This window comes from Aythya marila (genome assembly GCF_965140915.1).
Source record: "Aythya marila genome assembly, chromosome: 1".
NCBI lineage: Eukaryota > Metazoa > Chordata > Aves > Anseriformes > Anatidae > Aythya > Aythya marila.
Window position 1 is genome coordinate 67952883 of NC_139042.1, and position 20302 is coordinate 67973184.

Sequence of the window (20302 nt, forward strand, 5' to 3'; positions counted from 1 at the left end):
TGTGGTTTCTTTCAATGTTTCCAATACATTAAAGCTGTTAAATTGGCTTGCTTAACAAAAGGAATATTATTCCCTCTGTCCTTAAATATTACTTAGCTGCTATTCTGTATTTTTCAAAATCTCTGAGTGATCTTTGGGCTTGCTAGAGCACTGCTGTGAGCAACACAATGATGAGGCCAATTATTTAGAAAAGCATATAAAGCAACAACTGTCTGATCAAACCTCTTCTCCCATTGTCATTTTATTACTGAAATACAATTGCTTTGTCCAATCTGCCTACAAACTACCAGATGATTGAGCCCTCCTGCTTTTCCATAAAGAGAGTTTCCACCTTTAGAAAATGCAGTTTTTAATATTTTCTCACACAACTCTGCCTGTGCACTTTGCTTCTGGCTTACCAGCACCTTCTTTTACATTCCTGGGCCCTCACCGGATATGCAGCTGGCATTGCAGCTTTGCTTTTGCAATTGCACTTGCAAAGCAAGAAATTATAAACTTTTATCAAATAGTGCAATTCTTGAAAGAAGAAGAAGAATTGTACACAAAGGAGGTGAGATTGTGCTGTATCGCAGTGCAATTAGGCAGAAGACTGCCAAGTAAGGGTAGATATTTAGCTGGCATGGTGTGTCAGAGCCTGATGGACTTCTTAGTTTTCTGCTCTTCCTTCCATGTACCCTTCCCTCTTCAGAGTCATGCTGTAGGAAGAATGGGTTGTTTTATTTTTAATGCTATTACGGAGTAGCAAAACACAAAGGGACAGATTTTCTCTTTCGAGTGCTGCTTTTTGCTGAGGAGCAGCACAACATATCCAGTATGCTCTGGGGAATCAAGTGCCAAGGACAGTCCAGTGGTCATTGTTGTGATGAACTTCCCATCTATAAGAGCATGAAAGCGCTAGTTGTGCAGAAGGAAGTGTCACTGATGGCTTTTATGCTGGTGAAATGTGTTATTCCAGGATCTGCGGAGATAAAAAAAAGCATCCAGGAGGTAGGTTAAGAAAAGAGGATGCTCAGCACTGGCGGCAAGTTTTGCCTTCCTCTGTGAGATCTTGGTTGTGAATGCAACGATAAATAAAAAAATGTGAATCTGTACATGGTGATGGGGGCTTTCTGAATCTGTTTCTTGCAGAGGACCCAGTCTGAATCCCTGACTGATTTGAGCTGCACCCCAGAAGAAGAAGAGGATGATGGAAAGGAGGTGCAGGCAGACTTGCCAGATGCCGTATTCAAACCCAGCGATCAGGAACTGCCGTGCGGCACAGCTGCAGCGCAGGATGCGGCTTCCTGGCAGAAACCCAGAGTGCCTGAGGACCTTCCCCCTGCTTTGAGACCAGAGATGACTCAGCCCACTTCTGAGCCTGCTGTTGTACAGGAAGCTCCGCTACCAGAGAATAAACCAGAGGGCTGCCAACCAACACTGGAAACAACATGCGAGAAGTCGGAGGCCCCATTGCTGTTAGAAGGCAGAGGCTCCGTCACTTCTCCCTATTCTGGCCCAGACAGAGAAGTAGAAGAGCAAGAAGATTCCCCAGGACCAGCGGTTCTCTTGGCTGGGGATGTGAGTAGTGATGTGTCAGCCCAGCAAGAAAGCGAGGAGCTTCCTTCTGTGTTTCCAGTGAATAAAACACCATCTGAGGAAGACATCTCAATTAGTAAGAACAGTGATACTTGCTCGGAAGGGTCAGAACAAAACACACAGAGGGATGATCGGATGCCTGTGGAAACGTCCTGTAACGAAGAGGCAAAGATAGAGGCCGATGTGTTGTCAGAGCCTAGCAGGCAGTTTTTCGTAGGTTCTGCACAGCCCACGGATTCGTTCCATGTTTCACATCCCACTGCTTCAGCCCGGGTGGGATCAAACGCTTCCTGGTCTCTAGAGAAAACAAAGACTGTACAAGAACCAGCTGCTTCTGATAAAGAGAGCAGGCAGCCGCTGGTCCACAAGGAGGAAATTCTGGGGAAGAAAGCTGAAAAAGCAGCCAGTGAACTCAACGCCTTGAGAAAGTTTTCTGTCTCCTCTGCACGGGAGAGGCCGAGGACCAGGAGCCTGCACTTCCCAGAAAGCTCAGACTCTGACAACCCGTTAAGCACCAGGTTCTTCCTGGCCACTGCAAAGGCCTCCTTGAAAGATGAGAAGTGGAGCGAAGATTCGCAGAAGGGATCAGATCTGGAGGAGGGAAAATGTAGCCCTAAAAAACAGACTTTGCTGCCAGAATCTGGCTCTGAGAACGTGGGCCAGTGCACAGCAGTGCTAGCTGCCTGCGTGTCTCCAGCTGTCGATGCCGCTCCGGTGCAAAGGGATTCGTCTGTGGTATCTCCGAATCAGCCAAGCTGTGAAGATAAAAGTCCTTTTCAAGTAAAACTTAGATCCACCTCGATGTCCTTGAAATACAGAGACTACTGGTTACCAGAATCAAAAGAAATTAAAAGATACAGCGCAGAGTTTAATTTTGAAAACGAGGGACTGGCTTCGTTTCTAAAAGGTGATAAAGCGGAGATCAGAAAACCAGCTGATACAAATATTGATGGCTCTTCAAACGAAAAGATCAAATCCAAAGCAAAGCCCTCTGAACAGCTTAGCAGCAAGCCTCCGCTGCCTAAAAAGCCAGTCTTGCAAAACATCACTGCTCCAAATGCTAATGCAAGCAAGGACAAAGCTGTTCACGCTCCCGAATCCAGAAACGAAGACAGAGACTTGGAGAAAAAGCCAAATTCTTGTAAAGTGCCTGGTAAGCCTCCTGATACTTTATAAAGTTAGCTTAAGTAATGAGCCCTGTTGTGTGACTCTTGAAATTGGTGAGCTTGAGCTGACGGCTCTGCCTTCGGTGGTGTTGCTCCCCGATTCTCTTTGTGAAAAGATTATCACAGCAGCAGGGAAGAAGCAGCAGACAGGTATTTTTACCTCTTTTTTTTTTTCTTTTTTTTGTATTTTGAATTTTGTAGCATTGTTTAAAGGATGTTCCAAGTGACACTCACAAAAATAAGGCGCATTGGTGAGTATTGTGAAGCAGAAACGCCGAGCTACCCAACGTCCCCATTCGGAGCTGCTTTAGGGAAATTCAAAAGGCAGGAGCACACATGAAGTGCAGTGCTCTGTGTGGGATGAGTGACTCAGATCTGTAGACCTTCTTTCTCACCAGAGTACTGAGGCAGGAATACTACTAACTGCCTGGCATGCTCAGCATGCTCTTTGTACGCTGTCTCTTCTGAGCCTTGCTTATTCATTTATCCATCTTCACCATTACTCGCTCCTTGTTTAGAAACAAGAATTAGCTACCCTGCGGCTCGCCGGAGTTTAAAGCCAGAAGAGACCCCAAGATCAAGTCTACTGCAGATTGTTAAATTTCACCCAGTTGTCTGTATTGTAAGCCAAAATATAATTGGGTTAGAGGAAAAAAAAATGAGTCCTCTGAAGACTAATATATTGTGTGCCACAGGCGGGGAACAGAAAAGACAGAAAGCAACACCACAATCTGAGGTCTTTGCAACCACACAGTAAACAAGCTCAGTAAAGTACGTTCAAGCAGTTTGAGCAGGAAAAAAAACCTCTGTTCTTACATTCAAAGAGTGGCCAAAAGGGGAAAAAAACAACCTTATGTCTTTCAGTATATGGGAGAAACTTCTTCCCTGTGCTGAATCTGTCCGGTCACGAGTCTGATGTTCAGCATGTGGGCAGGAGACACAGAGGTTGCTTTGTGCTGCTGTGGGGCTGCCCCGCTCCGGTCGCTGTGCTCCACTGGGGGTCAGGCTCTGAGCTTCGCAGTGGGGGAACACCAAGCCAAAAGGAGACCTCAGGACATGGCCTCAGGCCACTGGTGCTGTAGGGTGGCAGAAGCCTCTTGCTGGCCCCGCTGTTATTATTATACCACATCAAGCAAAGCTGCTGCAGCTTTCCACCTATTTCTGTTCAAGCTTTGCAATGCATCCCGCTATTTCAGCATGCCAGGGCTAAGGCAGAGTTTAATTCTAAACACAAAACACTCTGCTCCAAATGGACCTGAGGCTCTTCCTAACCCACTACAGACCTTTCTGCTTAGAAATAGGATCGAACACCTCCTTGCTCCAAGCCACCACATCAGCCCGAGGTGAGCAAGGTGTGTTCAGCTGCCTGGGCACAACACCAGCTTGGGGGGCATAGGGGGCTCACACAGCAGCACCCCAGGAGAGTTAGGCATTACTTCTGCAACGGGCATCTTAGAACCACAGAATCATAAAAATAAAGGACGGAAAAGACCTCTAAGATCACCTGGTCCAACCTTTAACCCAGCACTGTCAAGTCCATTAGGACACTCTGAGCACCACATCTACGCGTTTCTTGAATACCTCCAGGGATGGTGACTCAAACACTTCCCTGGGCAGCCTGTTCCAATGCCTCACAACTCTTTCAGTGAAGAAATTGTTCCTAATACCCACCCTAAACCTCCCCTGGCACAACTTAAGGCCATCTCCTCTTGTCTTATCACTTGGTGCTTGGGAGAAGAGACTGAGGAGGCTCAAGAGTCTTGAGTAGAGAAGGAAAAATGACTTTGTAGGGCAGTGCATTGGCCCTGTGCAAGTGTCAATTTGGTTCATTCGGTTCAATTTTGGGCTTTTCAGCACTCCTGGTGCCAAAGGTGGAAGCAGCAGCCTTCTCACCAGCATGTTCTGGAGAACTAACGGGGGATTGCTTGGCCTCTGTGGGGCTGCAAGGTGACTTTCTCAATGGACGTGTGAAATCAGTCACCCTCGCTGTCTGGAGCAGCAAATTTTAAGTTTCTGGAGCTAAAGGCACAAGTTTTTGTAAGAATTTAAATGCTAAGCTTTGCTGTTTGGGGCTGGTATTCTATAAATCCTCTAAAGGGCAAAAACAATGCATGATAATGGGTTAGTACAAGAACAAAACCCTAAGTAATACCTGTGAGAGTGTGCACATTAGGATATAGAAAAATCAGCAACTGGGGGGCTGCAGTAACCAGACTTTCTCTAAAGGAGAAAAGGAACTCGGGGAAGGAAGGTGACTGTAATGGTGAATGAAATTGGTATGCATTGCATGGCAAATCTGGGCTTCGAAATGACTGGAGAAATGTTTCTCTCTACATAAAAGACATCGCTCTAATGCTGCCTCTATCTGTCTATAGCTGAAAAGAAGGCTGCCCTCTTGTTTTTCCCGAAGAAGTTGTTTTTTAGGCTGTGTCAGGCTATTTTCTGATGTTGCTGTTTTCCAGCAGTGAAACAGACTGTGATGCAAACATAGCAATTTCTTCTGTAAAAAAAAAAGAAAGAGAAACATCAGTGGTAAAGATCCAACCAAAAGACAAATCCCTCGCAGAGCAGCTTGGAAAAGAAAGAAATTTCTGAAATATATAGCCAAACCTTTTCGAGTTGCTTTGTCTGAAGTTAAGGAACTGGCTGTGTATGCTGACACGGATGCGCAGAGCACTTTAATAATGAAGGGGAAATATTGAGAACAGAGCATGCCGAGTGCCAAGGAGCAAAAATACAACGATGGGGAATGAAATATGTGGAATGCAAGCACAAGCAGTCTTACAAAACAATGACACTTGTGTACACAGGGGGCTTTCATCCCCGTGTAAAGTTGTTTGGATTAGTTTTGAGTATGTTTGCTTTCACAACACACAGGAAACACACAAGCTAGCTTTGCTTGCTCTCAGAGGTACGTCTTTCAAAAGCCTGTAATATTCTGCCTCAGACCTTTTGTATGGCAAAAGTAACCACTCTTTGCAGTCCTTGCAGGGATAAGGTGCAGCCTCAGGTAGGGGATCGAAATGTTATAAGGAGCCTCTGCTGTAGTTTGTCCACATAAAGGCTTTTAGATTTAAGGAAGCAGGTACAGTATCTGAGGCCATCTCTCAAACAAATCCACTCCTGAAGTTCACAGCTGTGTTAAATACATCTTTGCTGTTTGCAGTGCACACACACAACCCTGCACACAGTAACAAGGCAGTTCTGGATCCTCGTTTGTCCATAAAGAGTTGTGTTGTGCCTTCATCTTACTGTTCACACAGCCGGCCAGATGCACGTGAAAGGATGACACCCGACTGTCAGTCCGAAGTGGACACGTTCATTTCCCCAATATTTAGGCAGGAGAAATCTCATCTGTAAGAGCAGCGCTGTAGCCTCTAAGAGGAAAATAAAATGCTGCTTTAGTAAGATACAGAAGGAAACAGATACCTGCATTTAACCACTGCAGCAGGGGAATTTTCCCCTTTAAGGAGTGTTGAGCCAGCTCTGCTGCTGTCAGACCCAGCTGAGAAGAGCTTTGGTGACTCTTATCTGCAGGAAAGGATTTAAAAGGTACGATAGGGTTCAGCTCATTTGGGGCAGCTCTCTTTGGTGGGGAGCCTTGAAGCTGAGGAAGTGGTGAGGAGCTCAGGGCTGGTGGAGCAGCGGGGCTTGTGTTTGCATGTGCTGGGGTGGAAGAGGTGGAGGACGAGCTTCAGAAGCCTTTGTGCGTGGTTTCAAGAGGCAGCAGGCTTGAGCAGTAAATGCTGAGCTTTCCTGTGTGGTGACATGATGTGCAGAGCACTTGGACAAGTTCTGACCCGGTGCCCTCCTGTTTTCTGGGACTTGTCCCAAGGGGAAGAAGGGGCTCGCTCTTCTTTCCAAAAGCCTCAGGACAAATCCTTTCCAAGGAAAGGAACAATCATGAGATTAAAACTGAGTGAAGGAGAGAGAAATCACTGCCAACGCCATCCTTTATTAGCTCATGAAGTTACTAGGTGGAGGGTTGAACAGTGCATTGTTCAAAACAACGTGTTGTAAGCAGAACTGAAGGACGTGATTCAGAATCCAGTTTTATTCAGAAATTCCTGAGTGCGATGTGAAAACGAGAGGCTCACCCCTGCCTCATGGAAGGAGAACTGAAAGGCAGAGCACTTGTGGAGCTGGGGGCATGCCAGCCCTGCACAGCTTCCGACAGAGGATGCTTCTGCTCGTGTTTTGGGCTGTGCTGTCTCCCTGAAAGCATCGTGTACCTGCTGGGAGCCTCCGTGTGTGTGTGACTTAGGGGAGAAGTGGGAATTGGATGGGTCTTTTGAGTGCTTCTTGGTTACGCCGCGGCTCGGCAGTTCCTTAAATGCTGAGCTTTGTTGCACGGTGAATCACGAAAGCGTCCTGACCGCCTCGTGACTGGATGGGGTGAGATGCGACAGGGAGGGCTTGTTTGGGGTGAGTGGGCAGTCGCTGAAATGAGGAAGATGTGCAAGTAACGCTTCTCTTGCCAATAGTCGCTTCCAGAGAAAGCTTTTGGCCTTGTAGTGCTCTTCAGGACTCCAGAGTTTCATAGGAAAGACTCAGGCAACCTTCAGCTGCAGCAGTGACTCGCTCCACGTGACTTTCTCCTGCATTACTTTGCCACCTTCCATCTTTTGCTAGTGCCATAAAGCAGCTGGAAGAGCGATGCGTGCACGCTGCCTTCCCGAGCTGGAGGCAGGAGGATGGAAAGGACCTCTGGGCAATGGGCAAGATAATAAATTGTGAACGCATCTCCTCGTCCCTGTACGGTAATGCTGGCTGACTGATAAGGTAGCAAATCCTGCACAGATTGCATCTAATTTTCTTTTTGCTGAAGAGAACACATTTCCCCTGCCTCGCCTGCCTGACTTGCTTCCTGTAGCAGAGACTCACAACAAGGAGAGAAAAACAAAATTGCTTGAAGAAGCAAGAGAGCCCCTCCCAGAAGCTCTTGATCCTCCCTGGTGTAGGTGTTACTGCTCTGCTGTCCTGCTGTCCTAGGTCAGGCCTGCACAGGTACATACCTTTATCTTTAAGTCTTTTAAAGATGTTGATAAAGAGCTTTTTTATTGCCATTATCACAGGAGCGTTCTGATACCATCTCTTAGGGGATGAGGTTTGGCTCTAATTTGGCCGCCTGCTAATTAGCATGACTAGGTTGTCTGGTTTCTCATCAAGGAGAATTATCTGAAAAGCCAAAGTGTTTGATGCTGCCCATTGTAATACGCACCTTACGAAAAACATTGCTACAATAGCAGTCTCCTGAGGTATCGCTGAGGGATCGGCAGCCCTGTCGTGCTAGGAAATGTGTATGAAAATAAGAGAGGACCTCTAAATACGTGAGGATAACAGAAAGGGGAGCACGAGGAGCAGTAAGACTGTTACACGAAGCACAGTAGGTAGAGCCCGAGCACAGCAGTCGCTGTCGGCATGGATTGTTTGGTGGGAGCTGAGGAAGAGCAACACGTGGTGCAGCTGCTGTTGACAGAAAGCCCTGTGGCGTGACGGGGAAATGGGACAAAGCACAAAGGGTGAGTTTGAGTCGTGAGGACTAAGAAGTAACACCTCCCGTGTGTTAACCAGCAAAGCGGGGTTCCCAGTATTATGGAAAGGCTTGAAGGGGGACTTCAGAGTAAAGGATTTGGTGTTTATCCTGGAGAAATCTGCTGAATGTGCCAGCTAATGATTTCGCTGTCATGTTAACGCTGGTCATCCTGCTTGTGGCACCACTCAGTATTTTTTAAGGACATGGAGCTGTGTGTGTGCTTCCTACATTTGCAAGTACTACCAAGTTGGAAAGCCTGCGGGCACGCTGCAGGACAAGAATAGAAATCAGTGTGCTCTTGAGAAGTTGGAGACACAGTTTGGAAGGAATATTTTTGTTAGAGACAAGTATGAAATGCTGCTATGAGTGCAAAAATAATCGGATGCACAGATCCAAAAAGGGAAGGGGAGAAGGGAAGTAACACAAGCTGGAGCTCACAAGCTAAATTTCAAGCAAGAATGATATAATCCCGTAAAGAAACCTAAAAACTCATTGTACTGACCGATACCTACAGGAGAATATCTCTATGGCATGTGGAGGAGCCTTTCCACTCCACCTGCTGCTAGCACCATTTCATCACGATGATACCTGCCAGTTTTGAGCACCATCTTTTGGAAGAAGGTTTGGACTAAATTGGGACAATTCATACAAAAGCATCTAGAGGATACAACTAATCAGAATTATATTTTTAAAAAAGGAAATGTGGTCTAAGCCTTCAAATGCATAAGAAGGCTGCCACAAGGATGGCATTGAATAATCTGCTCATCTCCACAGTGTGTAGGAGAATTTATGGATTTAAATTAGAGCAAGGAAGATTTAGCTTACCCAATGGGAGAAAATCTAGTGGAAAAAGAACAGCCAGCTCTCTGGAGAGGTCGTCTAGGAAGGCCATGAGGTCTGTCCCATCTTTTGAGGGTTTTAAGAACAGCCTAGATGTTGGTGAGGATAGAGTTTGTGTGAAATTGGTCTTGCAGCTGATTTTTGCCTTCCAGCTGAAAGACAGACCAGGTGACACCTGGAGATCTCTCCCAGCGTTAAATTCTCGGCCTGTGAAATGAGACAAAAATGAAGCATCTTCCTTTGGCCTTAAAGAAAACCTTGTTTTCTCTCTTTGTGGTTTTCAGCTGACACAGGCCGTGCAGCGCTTCCTTGCTCAGCTAACTGCTCTGTCACGGGGAGGTACAGCAGTGACATGAGGAAAGCCCTGAGCAAACAAACTTCACAGCCCTCTCAGCACGTGCCTGGGCTCACAGGCCGCAGCTCGTGTGAGGGCTGCCTGGGCGAGCAGCATCCCCTTCGTCCCCCGTGCCTGCACGAGGCGTCTCAAACGTGCCTTCAGAGACACCTGCCTGCTTTTGTCACGGGGCCACGTGCTTCTAAATAGGTCACAGCTCCCCAAAAAACATCTGCCACCTCCGTGGGGTCCTGAGGCAGGGTGACAGCAGCTGAGCACGGGTCAGCGATCCCTCCCGGCTGGGCCTGCCTCGCCCCTGGCCCCTGAGCAGGGTGATGAACTGGGGAGGAATTACCTTTGTAACCCCACGGCCCTGCTGTGTCCAGCTTTGAATCAGCTGCTGCTCTTCTCCAGGGGGAAGGGGAGACCTCGGGAAATGGGTAGTTTGATGGAGCTTGACGGACTTCCCTGCATCTCCCTCACCAGTAGAAATGGTAACTTAAAATGGTGAACACATGAAAATTGCTCTCTGGAGACCAAACTAAAAAGAATTCCTATTTCCCCAGGCTTATCCCGCTTTGTGTGACAACCCAGTGTGTTGAGCAAGTGAGAGCTGAAGCTAATTGCAACTCTTTTGAGTAACCACGTGTATAAATAATCTGCCAACAGAGAGAAGCGTGCCTTCCCTGGTGACTGCTGGAGACTCCAGAAGGGATCCCGACAGTCCCACCGAGCCCGCCTGGATTACCATCGCGAGGCAGAAGCAGAGGGGCACGCAGCACGAGCAGGAACCCGACAGAGAGAAACTCGTAACTCCAGATGCTAAATCAGACACAGAGAAACAGAATAAAGAGAAGGAAAGAACAGAGGTATGTTTGGTACAAATCGGGGATGCTTTTGTATCCCATTCCTGCAGCAGTCTCCGTATCTACTGCTATTCTACCCACCAAATGCTGCAGTGATCACAGATAATTAATGAGTGTAATCATAAGTAACAGAGACACTGCTCTCATAAATGTGTTACAGATGCAGAGTCCCCTGGTTATTCGGATAAATACTTTTATATCTCCAAGAAATCCTGGAAGTAAGAGAGGTGTGTGCACTTCCTTGGGTTCCCACATCACACTCACCAGATCTGGGGTGTGTGTTGTACGCTAAAATACCCCAAATGAGGTGCTGAGTTGTAGGGTCTCTCTCAATACAGCGGGAACAAATTCCCTTAATTATTTTCCTAAGCACACCATTGCACTGAATCTCCTACACCTTCTGGCTGAGTTAACACTGAATGAAGAGCTTGGTCCCAGAAGGATTTTAGAGCAACAATTTTTAGAGCTCCGAGAAGTGAAACGGGATAAAAATAACTTTCACACTTGCAGCCGGTGCCAAGATACAAATTCTGGCTCTTTGTACAGGGATAACTCAGGCGCACACGTGGTGCCGCAGAACATGGGCCGACGCTGCCTCTTCAAAGATCCCCTGCAAAGGAAGGTGATACCTGTAGCAAGAGATCTTCCCGGGTGACAAAGCTGTGCTAGCAGAAGCACTTGGTGTTAATGCAGAATACTAACAAGGCTTCGCTGGTGCTGGGCTGGCTCGTGGAGGCAGCAGCGTGCAAGTGCTGCCTGTGTCTCCTCGCCTATACCAGTTTACCATTCCCAGTGCAAATGACCTAGTTTCTTGCTTAAAATGGTAGTATAAGAAACCCAGATCGCTGTGCTATTCCCTTGAATAAGAAAAGATGTCTAGGTGATGAAAAATAGCAGTGGGTAGATTAACAAGAAATAAAATCTAATAAAACGTCTAGGCAGGATTGTGAACTGCAATAATAGGCAGCATTGTCACCGCAGTTAAAACACTGCGGGTTTAAATAATCCCAAAGTACGGTTTCTGTGTCAAAATAGGAAGCTCCAGCTTGTAGTTGGCAATGTTCCCTAAAATTCATGCCACGCGTTTAATTTCCCTGCATCAGCGAAGAGAGAAGCATGCCAAGATGCTCCTGACGGCAGTGTGCGAGGCGTGGTGCCGCTGTGCTGCTCCCGCTTCCTCTCGCTCTCGCGTGGCACCAGGCACTATCACTTCAGGGTACTTCTTGATACTGGCAAAAAAAAATCATGGGAGGATGTGTTTGATTTCCTTTTTATGGAAATTTACATTCAATCCTCCAAAAAAGCAGTGTACTAAAACACAAAATTTGGGAGGTGGAGGGGAAGCATGAGAGAACAAGGCTGTGTCTATGTCCTCTATATGTTAGTAGAGGTTTCCCAAGGGCTTGGAATATATTTTTACTTTATAACAGCCTACTCATAAACACTGTTATGACAAAAAAAAGATATACAGAGGACTAGTTTCAATCTGTAAAGTTGAGTACTGTGGGCACTAACGTGAACCCCCCAGAGCTTTCTGTAGTTACTGGTTTGAGTGAGAGGAGTGGAGCTGGTGTGTGGTAAGTCCCTGTGGTCTTTGGACCACAACAGGCACCACATTCACTCCCTTTTGTTCTTGTTCTTCCAAATTGGTCTTGTTCTCTGGGCATGATTTGGATTTTATCCCTCTCTGTTCCTAGGAGCCAGTGAAGCAGCAATGGAGCAAACCTTCATCCTTGGCACTTAAACCCACTTCTGAAGAACAGAGGAAAGAGTCAAAGTCTGAAGTGAAGGAGCCGCTGATGAGAACCAATTCACTGTCACACTTTGTCCCCGGTAGGAAAGAAAATGTTTGCAATGTAGCCTCTTATCTCATAACCTTGTCAGAAGAAATCCTGCTCGAGTGTGCAGGAGGAGTAGGGGTTAGATCCTAATCTCTTCCCCAGTCCCACATCAGCAAGAGCAAACTGTATTCTCAGCACTCATGCCTGGAGTTTTATGGTGCCATATTCCTTTTCCCTCTTTGATCACACACTAGTCAAAACACAGGTTGAAAGAAATGTGAATCAAGAGTGCCAGGCCACTTCACAGGATTGGGTCGCAAACGTAAAAAGCAAAATGCAGGCAAAATTATTTTCAGCAGTGTTCAATTTCCACATGTTTTCCCAAGCAAGCAAGAATGATGTGATCACCAACTATCTGCCCATCAGCCCTCCCGCAATAACTTTGCATCCACCTGGTGAATTCAAATCTGAAAGAAGGGCAGAAATTTGGACGGTAATAAAATTCCTGTGAGTTGAAGGTTGGGTAAAGGAGGAAGTCTCAAATGAGTGCTCTTGCTAATGGAAAGTCTCGCTCTTGTTGGGCCTGGCTGTTAACACAGAACATGGCAAGGAATCGAGGTCACCTTATTGTTTTTAGTAAGTTTAGGGACCAAAGTGTATTTGTCGTTTCAAAACCAAACCAAACCACTGCATTCTGTTGTGCTCAGAATGGTTATTAACTCAGTAATGTCTTGTGGAAGTTTTGATGTGAAATGCAAAGATTTCCTACTGCAGAGCAAGACTCAGCAAGTTTTTAGTGGGAGAGTTAGGCTGCATAGCTGCACAGCAAGCTAACATAAACTGTACCTGTGTTTTATTCACAGTAGCTCAGTCACCAGCACTGACGGATAAAGAGGAAGAAATCATTCCCTTTAAGAAAGCCAGTAGTGCTGCTCCAGACCAGCCATCGTGGATGGAACTCGCCAAAAAGAAATCTCAAGCCTGGAGTGATATGCCCCACATTATAAAGTAGAATGATGCAAACAAATGACATCTTTGCTAATTAAGTCACCTACTAAATCGAACTTCTACAGACCAGCTAATCACGATGAAGAATCTCTGATACCAGAGAGGGCTCTTACTATATAGCTGTGGAGAATGTGTGCAATAGGTGCAGTCAAAAAGTTTACCTTAAGCAATTGCAGCAATCAGGATTGCAATGGATTACTTAAATTATGCTGAGGACATACTTACACTTTGGAAAACAAAATTTCTGCCTTAAGTATTTCCTGTGTTTTCTGCATTTTAAGATGTTTGTATCAAAAGAGGATCTTTTTAAAATTTTGCTGAATTTCAGTCGTTGCTGGAAACTTCTGTTTGTCGGTTTTTTCCTCTGTTTACATGTATAAATTGTGCAGTAACATCCTGATTCTGTTGTGTTTCACTGGAATTGCCTGACGCTTTTTCTGTGAAAGCTGTGTGGACCACAGAGGTTTTCATGAATAGCTCCTAGAGAGTACTCCACTAAAATGTGTTGCTTGAGCTCTGTGTTTGCCTAGCTGAACCGAGAGTGGTGCAGCCTCCAGTTTTAGGTTACATTTCATGAGACACAAGTGTGCACGTTTATACATGACCAGGAATAAAAATTCCTCCGCTCCTTCTATGAACAACCTTGGTTGCACAAGTTTTGCTAGATAGCGAGCAATAAGGAAACTGAACTGAAGTAGGAAGCTCATTGATGCATTCCAATCTTTCCTACCTGAATTTATCTGGTTGCAACTGTTTTTCCTTTATGTGAAATCATCATTCTCAGTTAGGAGCATAGCATTAGTGGCAACAGACAGTTTGTATGTTTAGTTAAAAAAAAAAAAAAAAAGAACTGGAAAGCCTTGAGCTACAGCCCAAACTGAAATGTTGGAAGAAACTGTGAACTCCATTGCAGTGTCAGCTTCAAATGTCACCCCCTACCGACTCATAATTATTCTCATTAAAAAATAATAATAATAGCATCTCTGCACTTTACTACCTTCATATAATATTCTCACACTGTGCAACTTGAGTTTCCAGCACCAGTTTGGGACTCCAGCTCATGAAGTTGTGTGGGCAATTCACCTTCAGCTGCTTAACAAGGTTGAAGAGAGAAATATTTGCTGCTGATTGACCAAAATCACTCTGAATGTGTTGTAGCACCTTCCCGTGAGCTATGCAATTGCAATTAAAGAAGCTAACAACAAAACCCATTCCAAAACACTGGGAATTGAATGCACCACTGCTAAGGCAAACGTTTCTCTTTGTGTATGGGTGTACGTGTGAGGTGTTGCCTTACTGCTGCACTCCCTAGGTTTATTTATGTTTGCATTTGTGATTTTGGATTTGTTGTTGCATTAACATTCCTTTCAGAAAAAAAAAATAATGCAGGGAGACCTTAGGAAACCTAGGATTTCCCAGGAAGCACATCTGCAGTGTTGAAGTTTTGTTTTCTCTGAGGAGGTGTGGAGTAAAACCCAGCCTCGCTCAGCGACGATTATTTCATTTCACAACAAATAAGCAGGGCATTGGAGTGTGTGAGTATCCGAGGCTCCGACAGCAGATTTTGGACAGATATCTTTCATCACAGAAAACAGGAGGACGAAAACCAAGTGTTGTATTATTTATCAAAGCCAGGAAGCTCGCGTGGTTGCCGAAGGCCTCACTCAGCTTTTTGCCCAGCTGCACGCAGCTCGCCAGCCAGCCGGCAGCAGGGCTGGCTCCCAGGTGGTTCCTGCCGACTGGCCCAGGGTTTTCTCTTTTACACAGGCCACAAAGGGCATTGGAAGTGGTGAGACAGCCCTCTGCTAATAGATCCTCAACAGAAATTGTGACTTGGCTACACGACAGCAGCCTTGGGCTATGCTGTCCAAAGGCTGGTCATGCAAACACTTTTTTGTGTTGTCCCCACCATGAGAATGGGTGCACAGCCCTTAATCTCAAGGGGTTTTTTGCTTTGTTTTTGTATCCAGGTCATCCTGTAGGATCTACAGTAGAAATGGGCACATTTTTCTGATACCATAAGCAGCATTTTAACTCCCTCTGTAATAAATAATTCATTAGCATAAAGTGTTATTTTAAGATACATTGTTGCTATCTGTAGCAATCTTCAGCAAATGGTTTCTGTATTAAAGGACTGTAATATATGAAAAAAGGACCCGATATGTGCTCTCCCATTATTGCCAAAGACCCAACCCACATCCCATGCATCAGGAGATGTAAATCCCAGAATCGTCTAGGTTGGAAGAGACCTCCAAGATCACTGAGTCCAACCTCTGACCTAACACTAACCAGTCCTCCACTAAACCATATCCCTAAGCTCTACATCTAAGCGTCTTTTAAAGACCTCCAGGGACGATGACTCAACCACTGAAGGTACGGTCCACCTCCTTGCAGTCTTCTCACTGGCTAAAATCATGAAACCTGATGAATTGTGCCTATTTCTGGAGTGCGAGCTGTGCAGCAGCTGCGTGGGGAAGCCTGGAAAGCCCTCAGACCATCTCCTGTTGGAACAGGCTCAGGAATAATGGAGCAGGAAGGTGGGGGTCCGCTGGCATGGCCTGTGCGATCTCAGGGAAAGCAACACCCGGGTGCTCCCCATCTCAGACAGCTCTCAGACACCTCGTGGGGTGTTCTGGATCTGAGCAGGAGGCTGCAGATACCGAGGGTTTAGGTGCTTCGAAAAGCAGCTAACACATTTGTGGAGTCAAAACCCATCAAGTGATGCTCAACACGAACGGCGGGGCCTTGGCCTGGGAGGTTGCTGAAGGCTCTGGCTGGTGGACTTGGCTTCTGCGCTGCCTCGTACCGCAGCCATCGGCACTGGCCCGTGTGAAAGCAGCCCCGTGGCCCTCCGCAGCTTGGACTTGGCCACCCGGGGGAAATTTCATCCTCTCACAGCATCGCTCTGCACCCTCACTTCTTCATTCCAAGTCCAAGGGTCGTGTGAGTGAGTCCTGGCACCGCTGCGTGGTCAACAGGTAGGCAGAAAACAGGTTCTGAACCTGTGCATTTTGCTTTGGACAAATGCCTCATCGGCGGCAATGGAAAGCTGCAAATACAAATACATTTTTCTTCTCCGTATGAAGGGTGATTTATCGTTCACGCTTCACGCCACAGGAACAAGCCTTTCAGATCTGATCAGCTTTCCTAAGGACGTCATTGCACGTTTCCAGCCGAGAAGCAACATGACTGACTCCAGCCAATCCATTTTGCTCAGGCAGCTGCAATATAGATCGTCGGTACAGAACATCCAACGCTGGCATCAAACCTAAAAATTCACCCTTTGTTCGTGACTCACGCGCATAAACGGACGCAGTTTGGATTGCAGTCAAAGAGCAACAACAAAACACTTGGGAAACAGAACGGCTTCCTCTCCCAGAAGTGATTTGTGAGATGTCTTTGGCCTTCTGTCTGAGGAGCAAGGTGACATTTGGCAATCAGTTTTGTCCCCGGTGGTGGAGCGCCCCGCGCAATGCAAATGCAGCCGCGTGCCGTGCATCTTCCTCTGCAAGACCTGTACATTCGGTGACTTAGTTTACGAGTGGGATTATCGTAATTAGCTACCTCCTAATGTTTAGTAATTTTAAGTAAAAAAAAAAAAAAAAAGAAATGACTAAATGATTTTTAATGTACAGCAAAGCGTAATAAATGTTTAAGGCCAAAATAGCCCTCCAGCCTTTACTTTGATATAGTGTTTTGTGCTGTGTTGCTTTTGACAGTAAAAGCGTTTGCGAAATGCATTGCATTTTTCTGAAGATGAAGAGGAATATAAAATCTTGTTGTCAGGGAAAATATCCAGCAGCAGCGTAGCGAGCAGCTCGCTGTAATTTTGCAACACCATTAATCCCCTTTTAGTTTGGAGGGAGCGCAATAAACATGCCAAAATGTTTGCTTTGTAGACGTGATGAGCACTCAGCTGCGGGTAACAAAGGTTTAATTACAGGATTCTGTGTTTGCGGCTCGCAGATCACTTCTGCACTGTTAGAGTCAGAGGAAAAAAGAGGGATCTGTGAGCACGGGGCCGCGCCGCGCAGCTCATTAAGCCCCAGGGCAAGGCACAACCTGGGTGACCCAGCACGGGCTCGCCACGCAGGAGTGGGCACAGCTCTGGGGCTGTCCCCTTGCTCCGTGATGAATTTTACCTTAGCTCACTTCTTCCCAAGCTTCACCACGCTGCCCAGATGTTGGTGGGAGGTATTGAGCTCGAAGAGCATGCGATCCTCTGTTGTCTGATCGCCTGATCTCAGAATAAATACCAATAGGAGGTTTTTATGGAGTATTACTCCCAGGTAGTTCTCTGCCTCGTGGTACTCTTCAAAGCTTTATGCTGGTGCAACACGTTTTTCCCAAGGTCCATTCAGATCTTCCTTCCTGTGGGTGCCTCTGCTTCACCCCCAGACCCTAATTCTCCTCTCCGTTGGCTCTGTTCCCAGAAGAAACCCTTCTGGCTCACCTACTGCAGCTTAAATGGAGGTTGTTCAGGAGCTGCTGACCTCCCTCCCTCTCCAGGACCCCCAGCCTCTCTCAGGAGCTGCTCCGAACACAGCCCAGACTGCACCCAAGTTCCCAAAGCACAGCGATGGAGAACCATTTTGCTTCCTTCCACCTCAGGTACCTTTGCAGTCTGTTGTTGATTTCTTTTTGTTAGCTCGCAAGGCTTTGTTTATTAGCTGATTTGCATATGAAATGGGACGCGGAGCAGGCTCGCAGTCCCCCTGAAGCCTGTTCTGCCGTCTGCAAGGACACGGAGCCAGGTACAGCGGTACCTGGGGGCCTCCTGATGCCCCATAGCAAGGAGTCCCCGTTTCTCCCCCATGATTTCTGAGTTGAGGTGTGATTTCCTAACCTGCCTTTGTAAGTAAACTCTGCCTGAGAAACAGGCTAATAAAGGGAAGGGTCATGAGCTGGTCATTTACCAGCTGATATTTAAAGGGCCTTTCCAACCCGAGCAGCTCAACTGGGAGTTTGCACTGGAGAGCAACATCATGCTCTGGTAATAGTGTTTCCCAAAGAAATCCAATCCTCGCTTTATTTTATTCTTTGTTATTATTATTATTATTATTTTACCCCTCTGAATTTAATGTGACTATCCATAACCCCTGCAAACCACTGCCTACACCCAGGGTCAAACGAGAGCAGTCCAGAAAGAGCAGAGGGAAACCCCCCCGAGTTCAGACAAGAGGAGAATTCATTTAACAGCAGTTCAGGAAAATACAGCCACCCTCACGAAAGAAATAACAGAGAAGCCTTAATAAGCGGCTGGCTCTTCCTCTCCCCGCTCAGCAGAGGAGATGATTTTGATGGGCACGCTGCCTGCCGACGAGGCAGACGAGCAAGGCCCTGAGCCTGTCCAGACACAGCACACGCTGGTCCCAGCTCGGCTGCTCCTCTAAGCAAGGGTTGCCTGCTTTTAACTCCTTTGCATCTACCGGAGGCGAGTGATGCAAAAGCGATTGCTTTTTGCCTCGTGAAGCCTTTTGTGTGGTCACGTCCTTACACCGACCCACAACAAAGGGACTCCTGAGCAAGAGCAGTGCTGTCCGACCTGAGGGGGCTGCGAGGAGCCCAGCGTGCCCTCTTGCTCCGGACTCCTCCCAAAATATTAACCATATTAATATTAAAATATTCCTCCAAAAATATTATTTTGTGAAGGATTTCCCATTTCATTTTTTTCCCCCTTTGCACAAATAACTCCTCAGCTCTACCCATAGGAGTCCGCGGGCACCGCGCTCAGACTGAGCCTTAGGCATCGCGCCAAGGCTGTGGGAGGAGACGAGGTGGCTGCCTTGGCTGCCCTTGTACAGATTGATGGACGAAGAGGGAGCCTCTCTGCTGTACGCCTGTCTCTCAGAAGCTGTCTGGAGTAATTTGGAGACCTCGTTAGAAAGTAACGGATGAGTTTTGGAGAAGGCAGGAGGACTCGAGCTTGATTTCTTATGTAACGTTATTGAAATGCTACTGAATAAACTCAGAGTTAAAAGGGGCATAAATCTCCATCTTGCCTAAATGAAATAACTTTTGAACATTTTTGCTTCCCATAAATGTAAGTTAAAAAGCGCCACTTACTGAAACACTTGGTATTAGAGAAGATTGCTTGCTCCCAGGACGTACGAGATTCTTCCTCTTAATGTAGTGTGTGATCGCACCTTTAAAAGGAAACAACTTCTGGTCCCAGATTCTGCCTTTCCTTTGAGCAGCTTGGGACAATGTGGAGCTTGGGCACGGGAGCTGTTTTGATCCAACACTATGCGGCCTGACAACCAGCACAGCTCTCTTCCACTGCAGCCTCTGAGTTTGACTCACTGAAGCACTCTCCCAAGCCTTACCTGGAGCTGGGGACATCCCACACACATTCAGAAACCTCATCCCAGCCTCTGAACCTCACAGGGAGTCACCCCAAAGCCCAGGCCCCACGGGCAGCCTGTGGGAGCAGAGCCCTTCCCCAGAGCACAGGCCTTCAGGCGTCCCCAAACGTTACCTGCCACAGACACAGGGACCCAATATAATCAAAGCAGTCTGCATGTTGATTAATGAGTGAATTAAGCCATGAAATTTGGGCTCCCCCATCTCTCTGAGGTACAGCAGCTGATCCGCTGTGCTTTTGTGTTCCTCTCAGCTGCCTGTAGGAGTTTCCGCTGGGCTCGCCACGCTTGGCCACCTACCTTGGCGTGGCGTCTTTTGATCACTGTAGCTCGATGTAGTTACTTGTCTCTTTGTGACTAATACGCTTTATGAGCTTCCCCTGCTGTTAATAAACATAGTGGTGTTTAATTATTGAGACATTTCATAAAAATGTTTTGGAGAGGGAGACAAATTTTATGTTCTGACTAAATAATTGAACATTATGCAAATGCTAACAACTCCGGTGCTCTGGTTATGTAAAACAATACTTGGATGATGGCCTTGTTTGCACACTGAGTTAGGATTGCTGGGCTGTAATTAGCAGCAGAGAGAAGTGTTACTCCGATTTAAAAACAAAAACAGGTTTTGATGAAACGGGAAGAGCACCAGGCTGCAGGCCAGGCTGCAGAGATGCTTTCCATAGGAGATGGTTGGATGTTGTCCCCTCACCATCCCAGTCCCATGCTGTCCAGGAAGCAATCCCAGCCTGTCCTAAATGCACAGGGAAGGGGCAGGGCTGGGGCCTGTGACACAGACCATGCCGTGGGAGAGCAAAGGAAGAAATCCACTGCTTG

The 20302-nt window shown here is 46.7% G+C and overlaps 1 protein-coding gene across 6 annotated transcripts in view; it reads left to right on the forward strand.

Annotated features, from left to right (window-relative positions):
- CRACDL (CRACD like) overlaps nt 1–16946 on the forward strand; it is a 53333-nt gene extending 36387 nt beyond the window's left edge. For 5 of the 6 annotated variants that reach the window (XM_082751534.1, XM_082751536.1, XM_082751531.1 and 2 more), the window contains 4 exons: nt 1129–2728; nt 10121–10320; nt 12015–12150; nt 12962–16946. In XM_082751534.1, the coding sequence (XP_082607660.1) occupies nt 1129–2728; nt 10121–10320; nt 12015–12150; nt 12962–13110 (2085 nt within the window). In that variant the 3' untranslated portion in view covers nt 13111–16946. The remainder of the gene's footprint in view (nt 1–1128; nt 2729–10120; nt 10321–12014; nt 12151–12961) is intronic. The other variant, XM_082751532.1, reaches the window with a different exon arrangement.
- The last annotated feature ends 3356 nt before the right edge of the window (nt 16947–20302 follow it).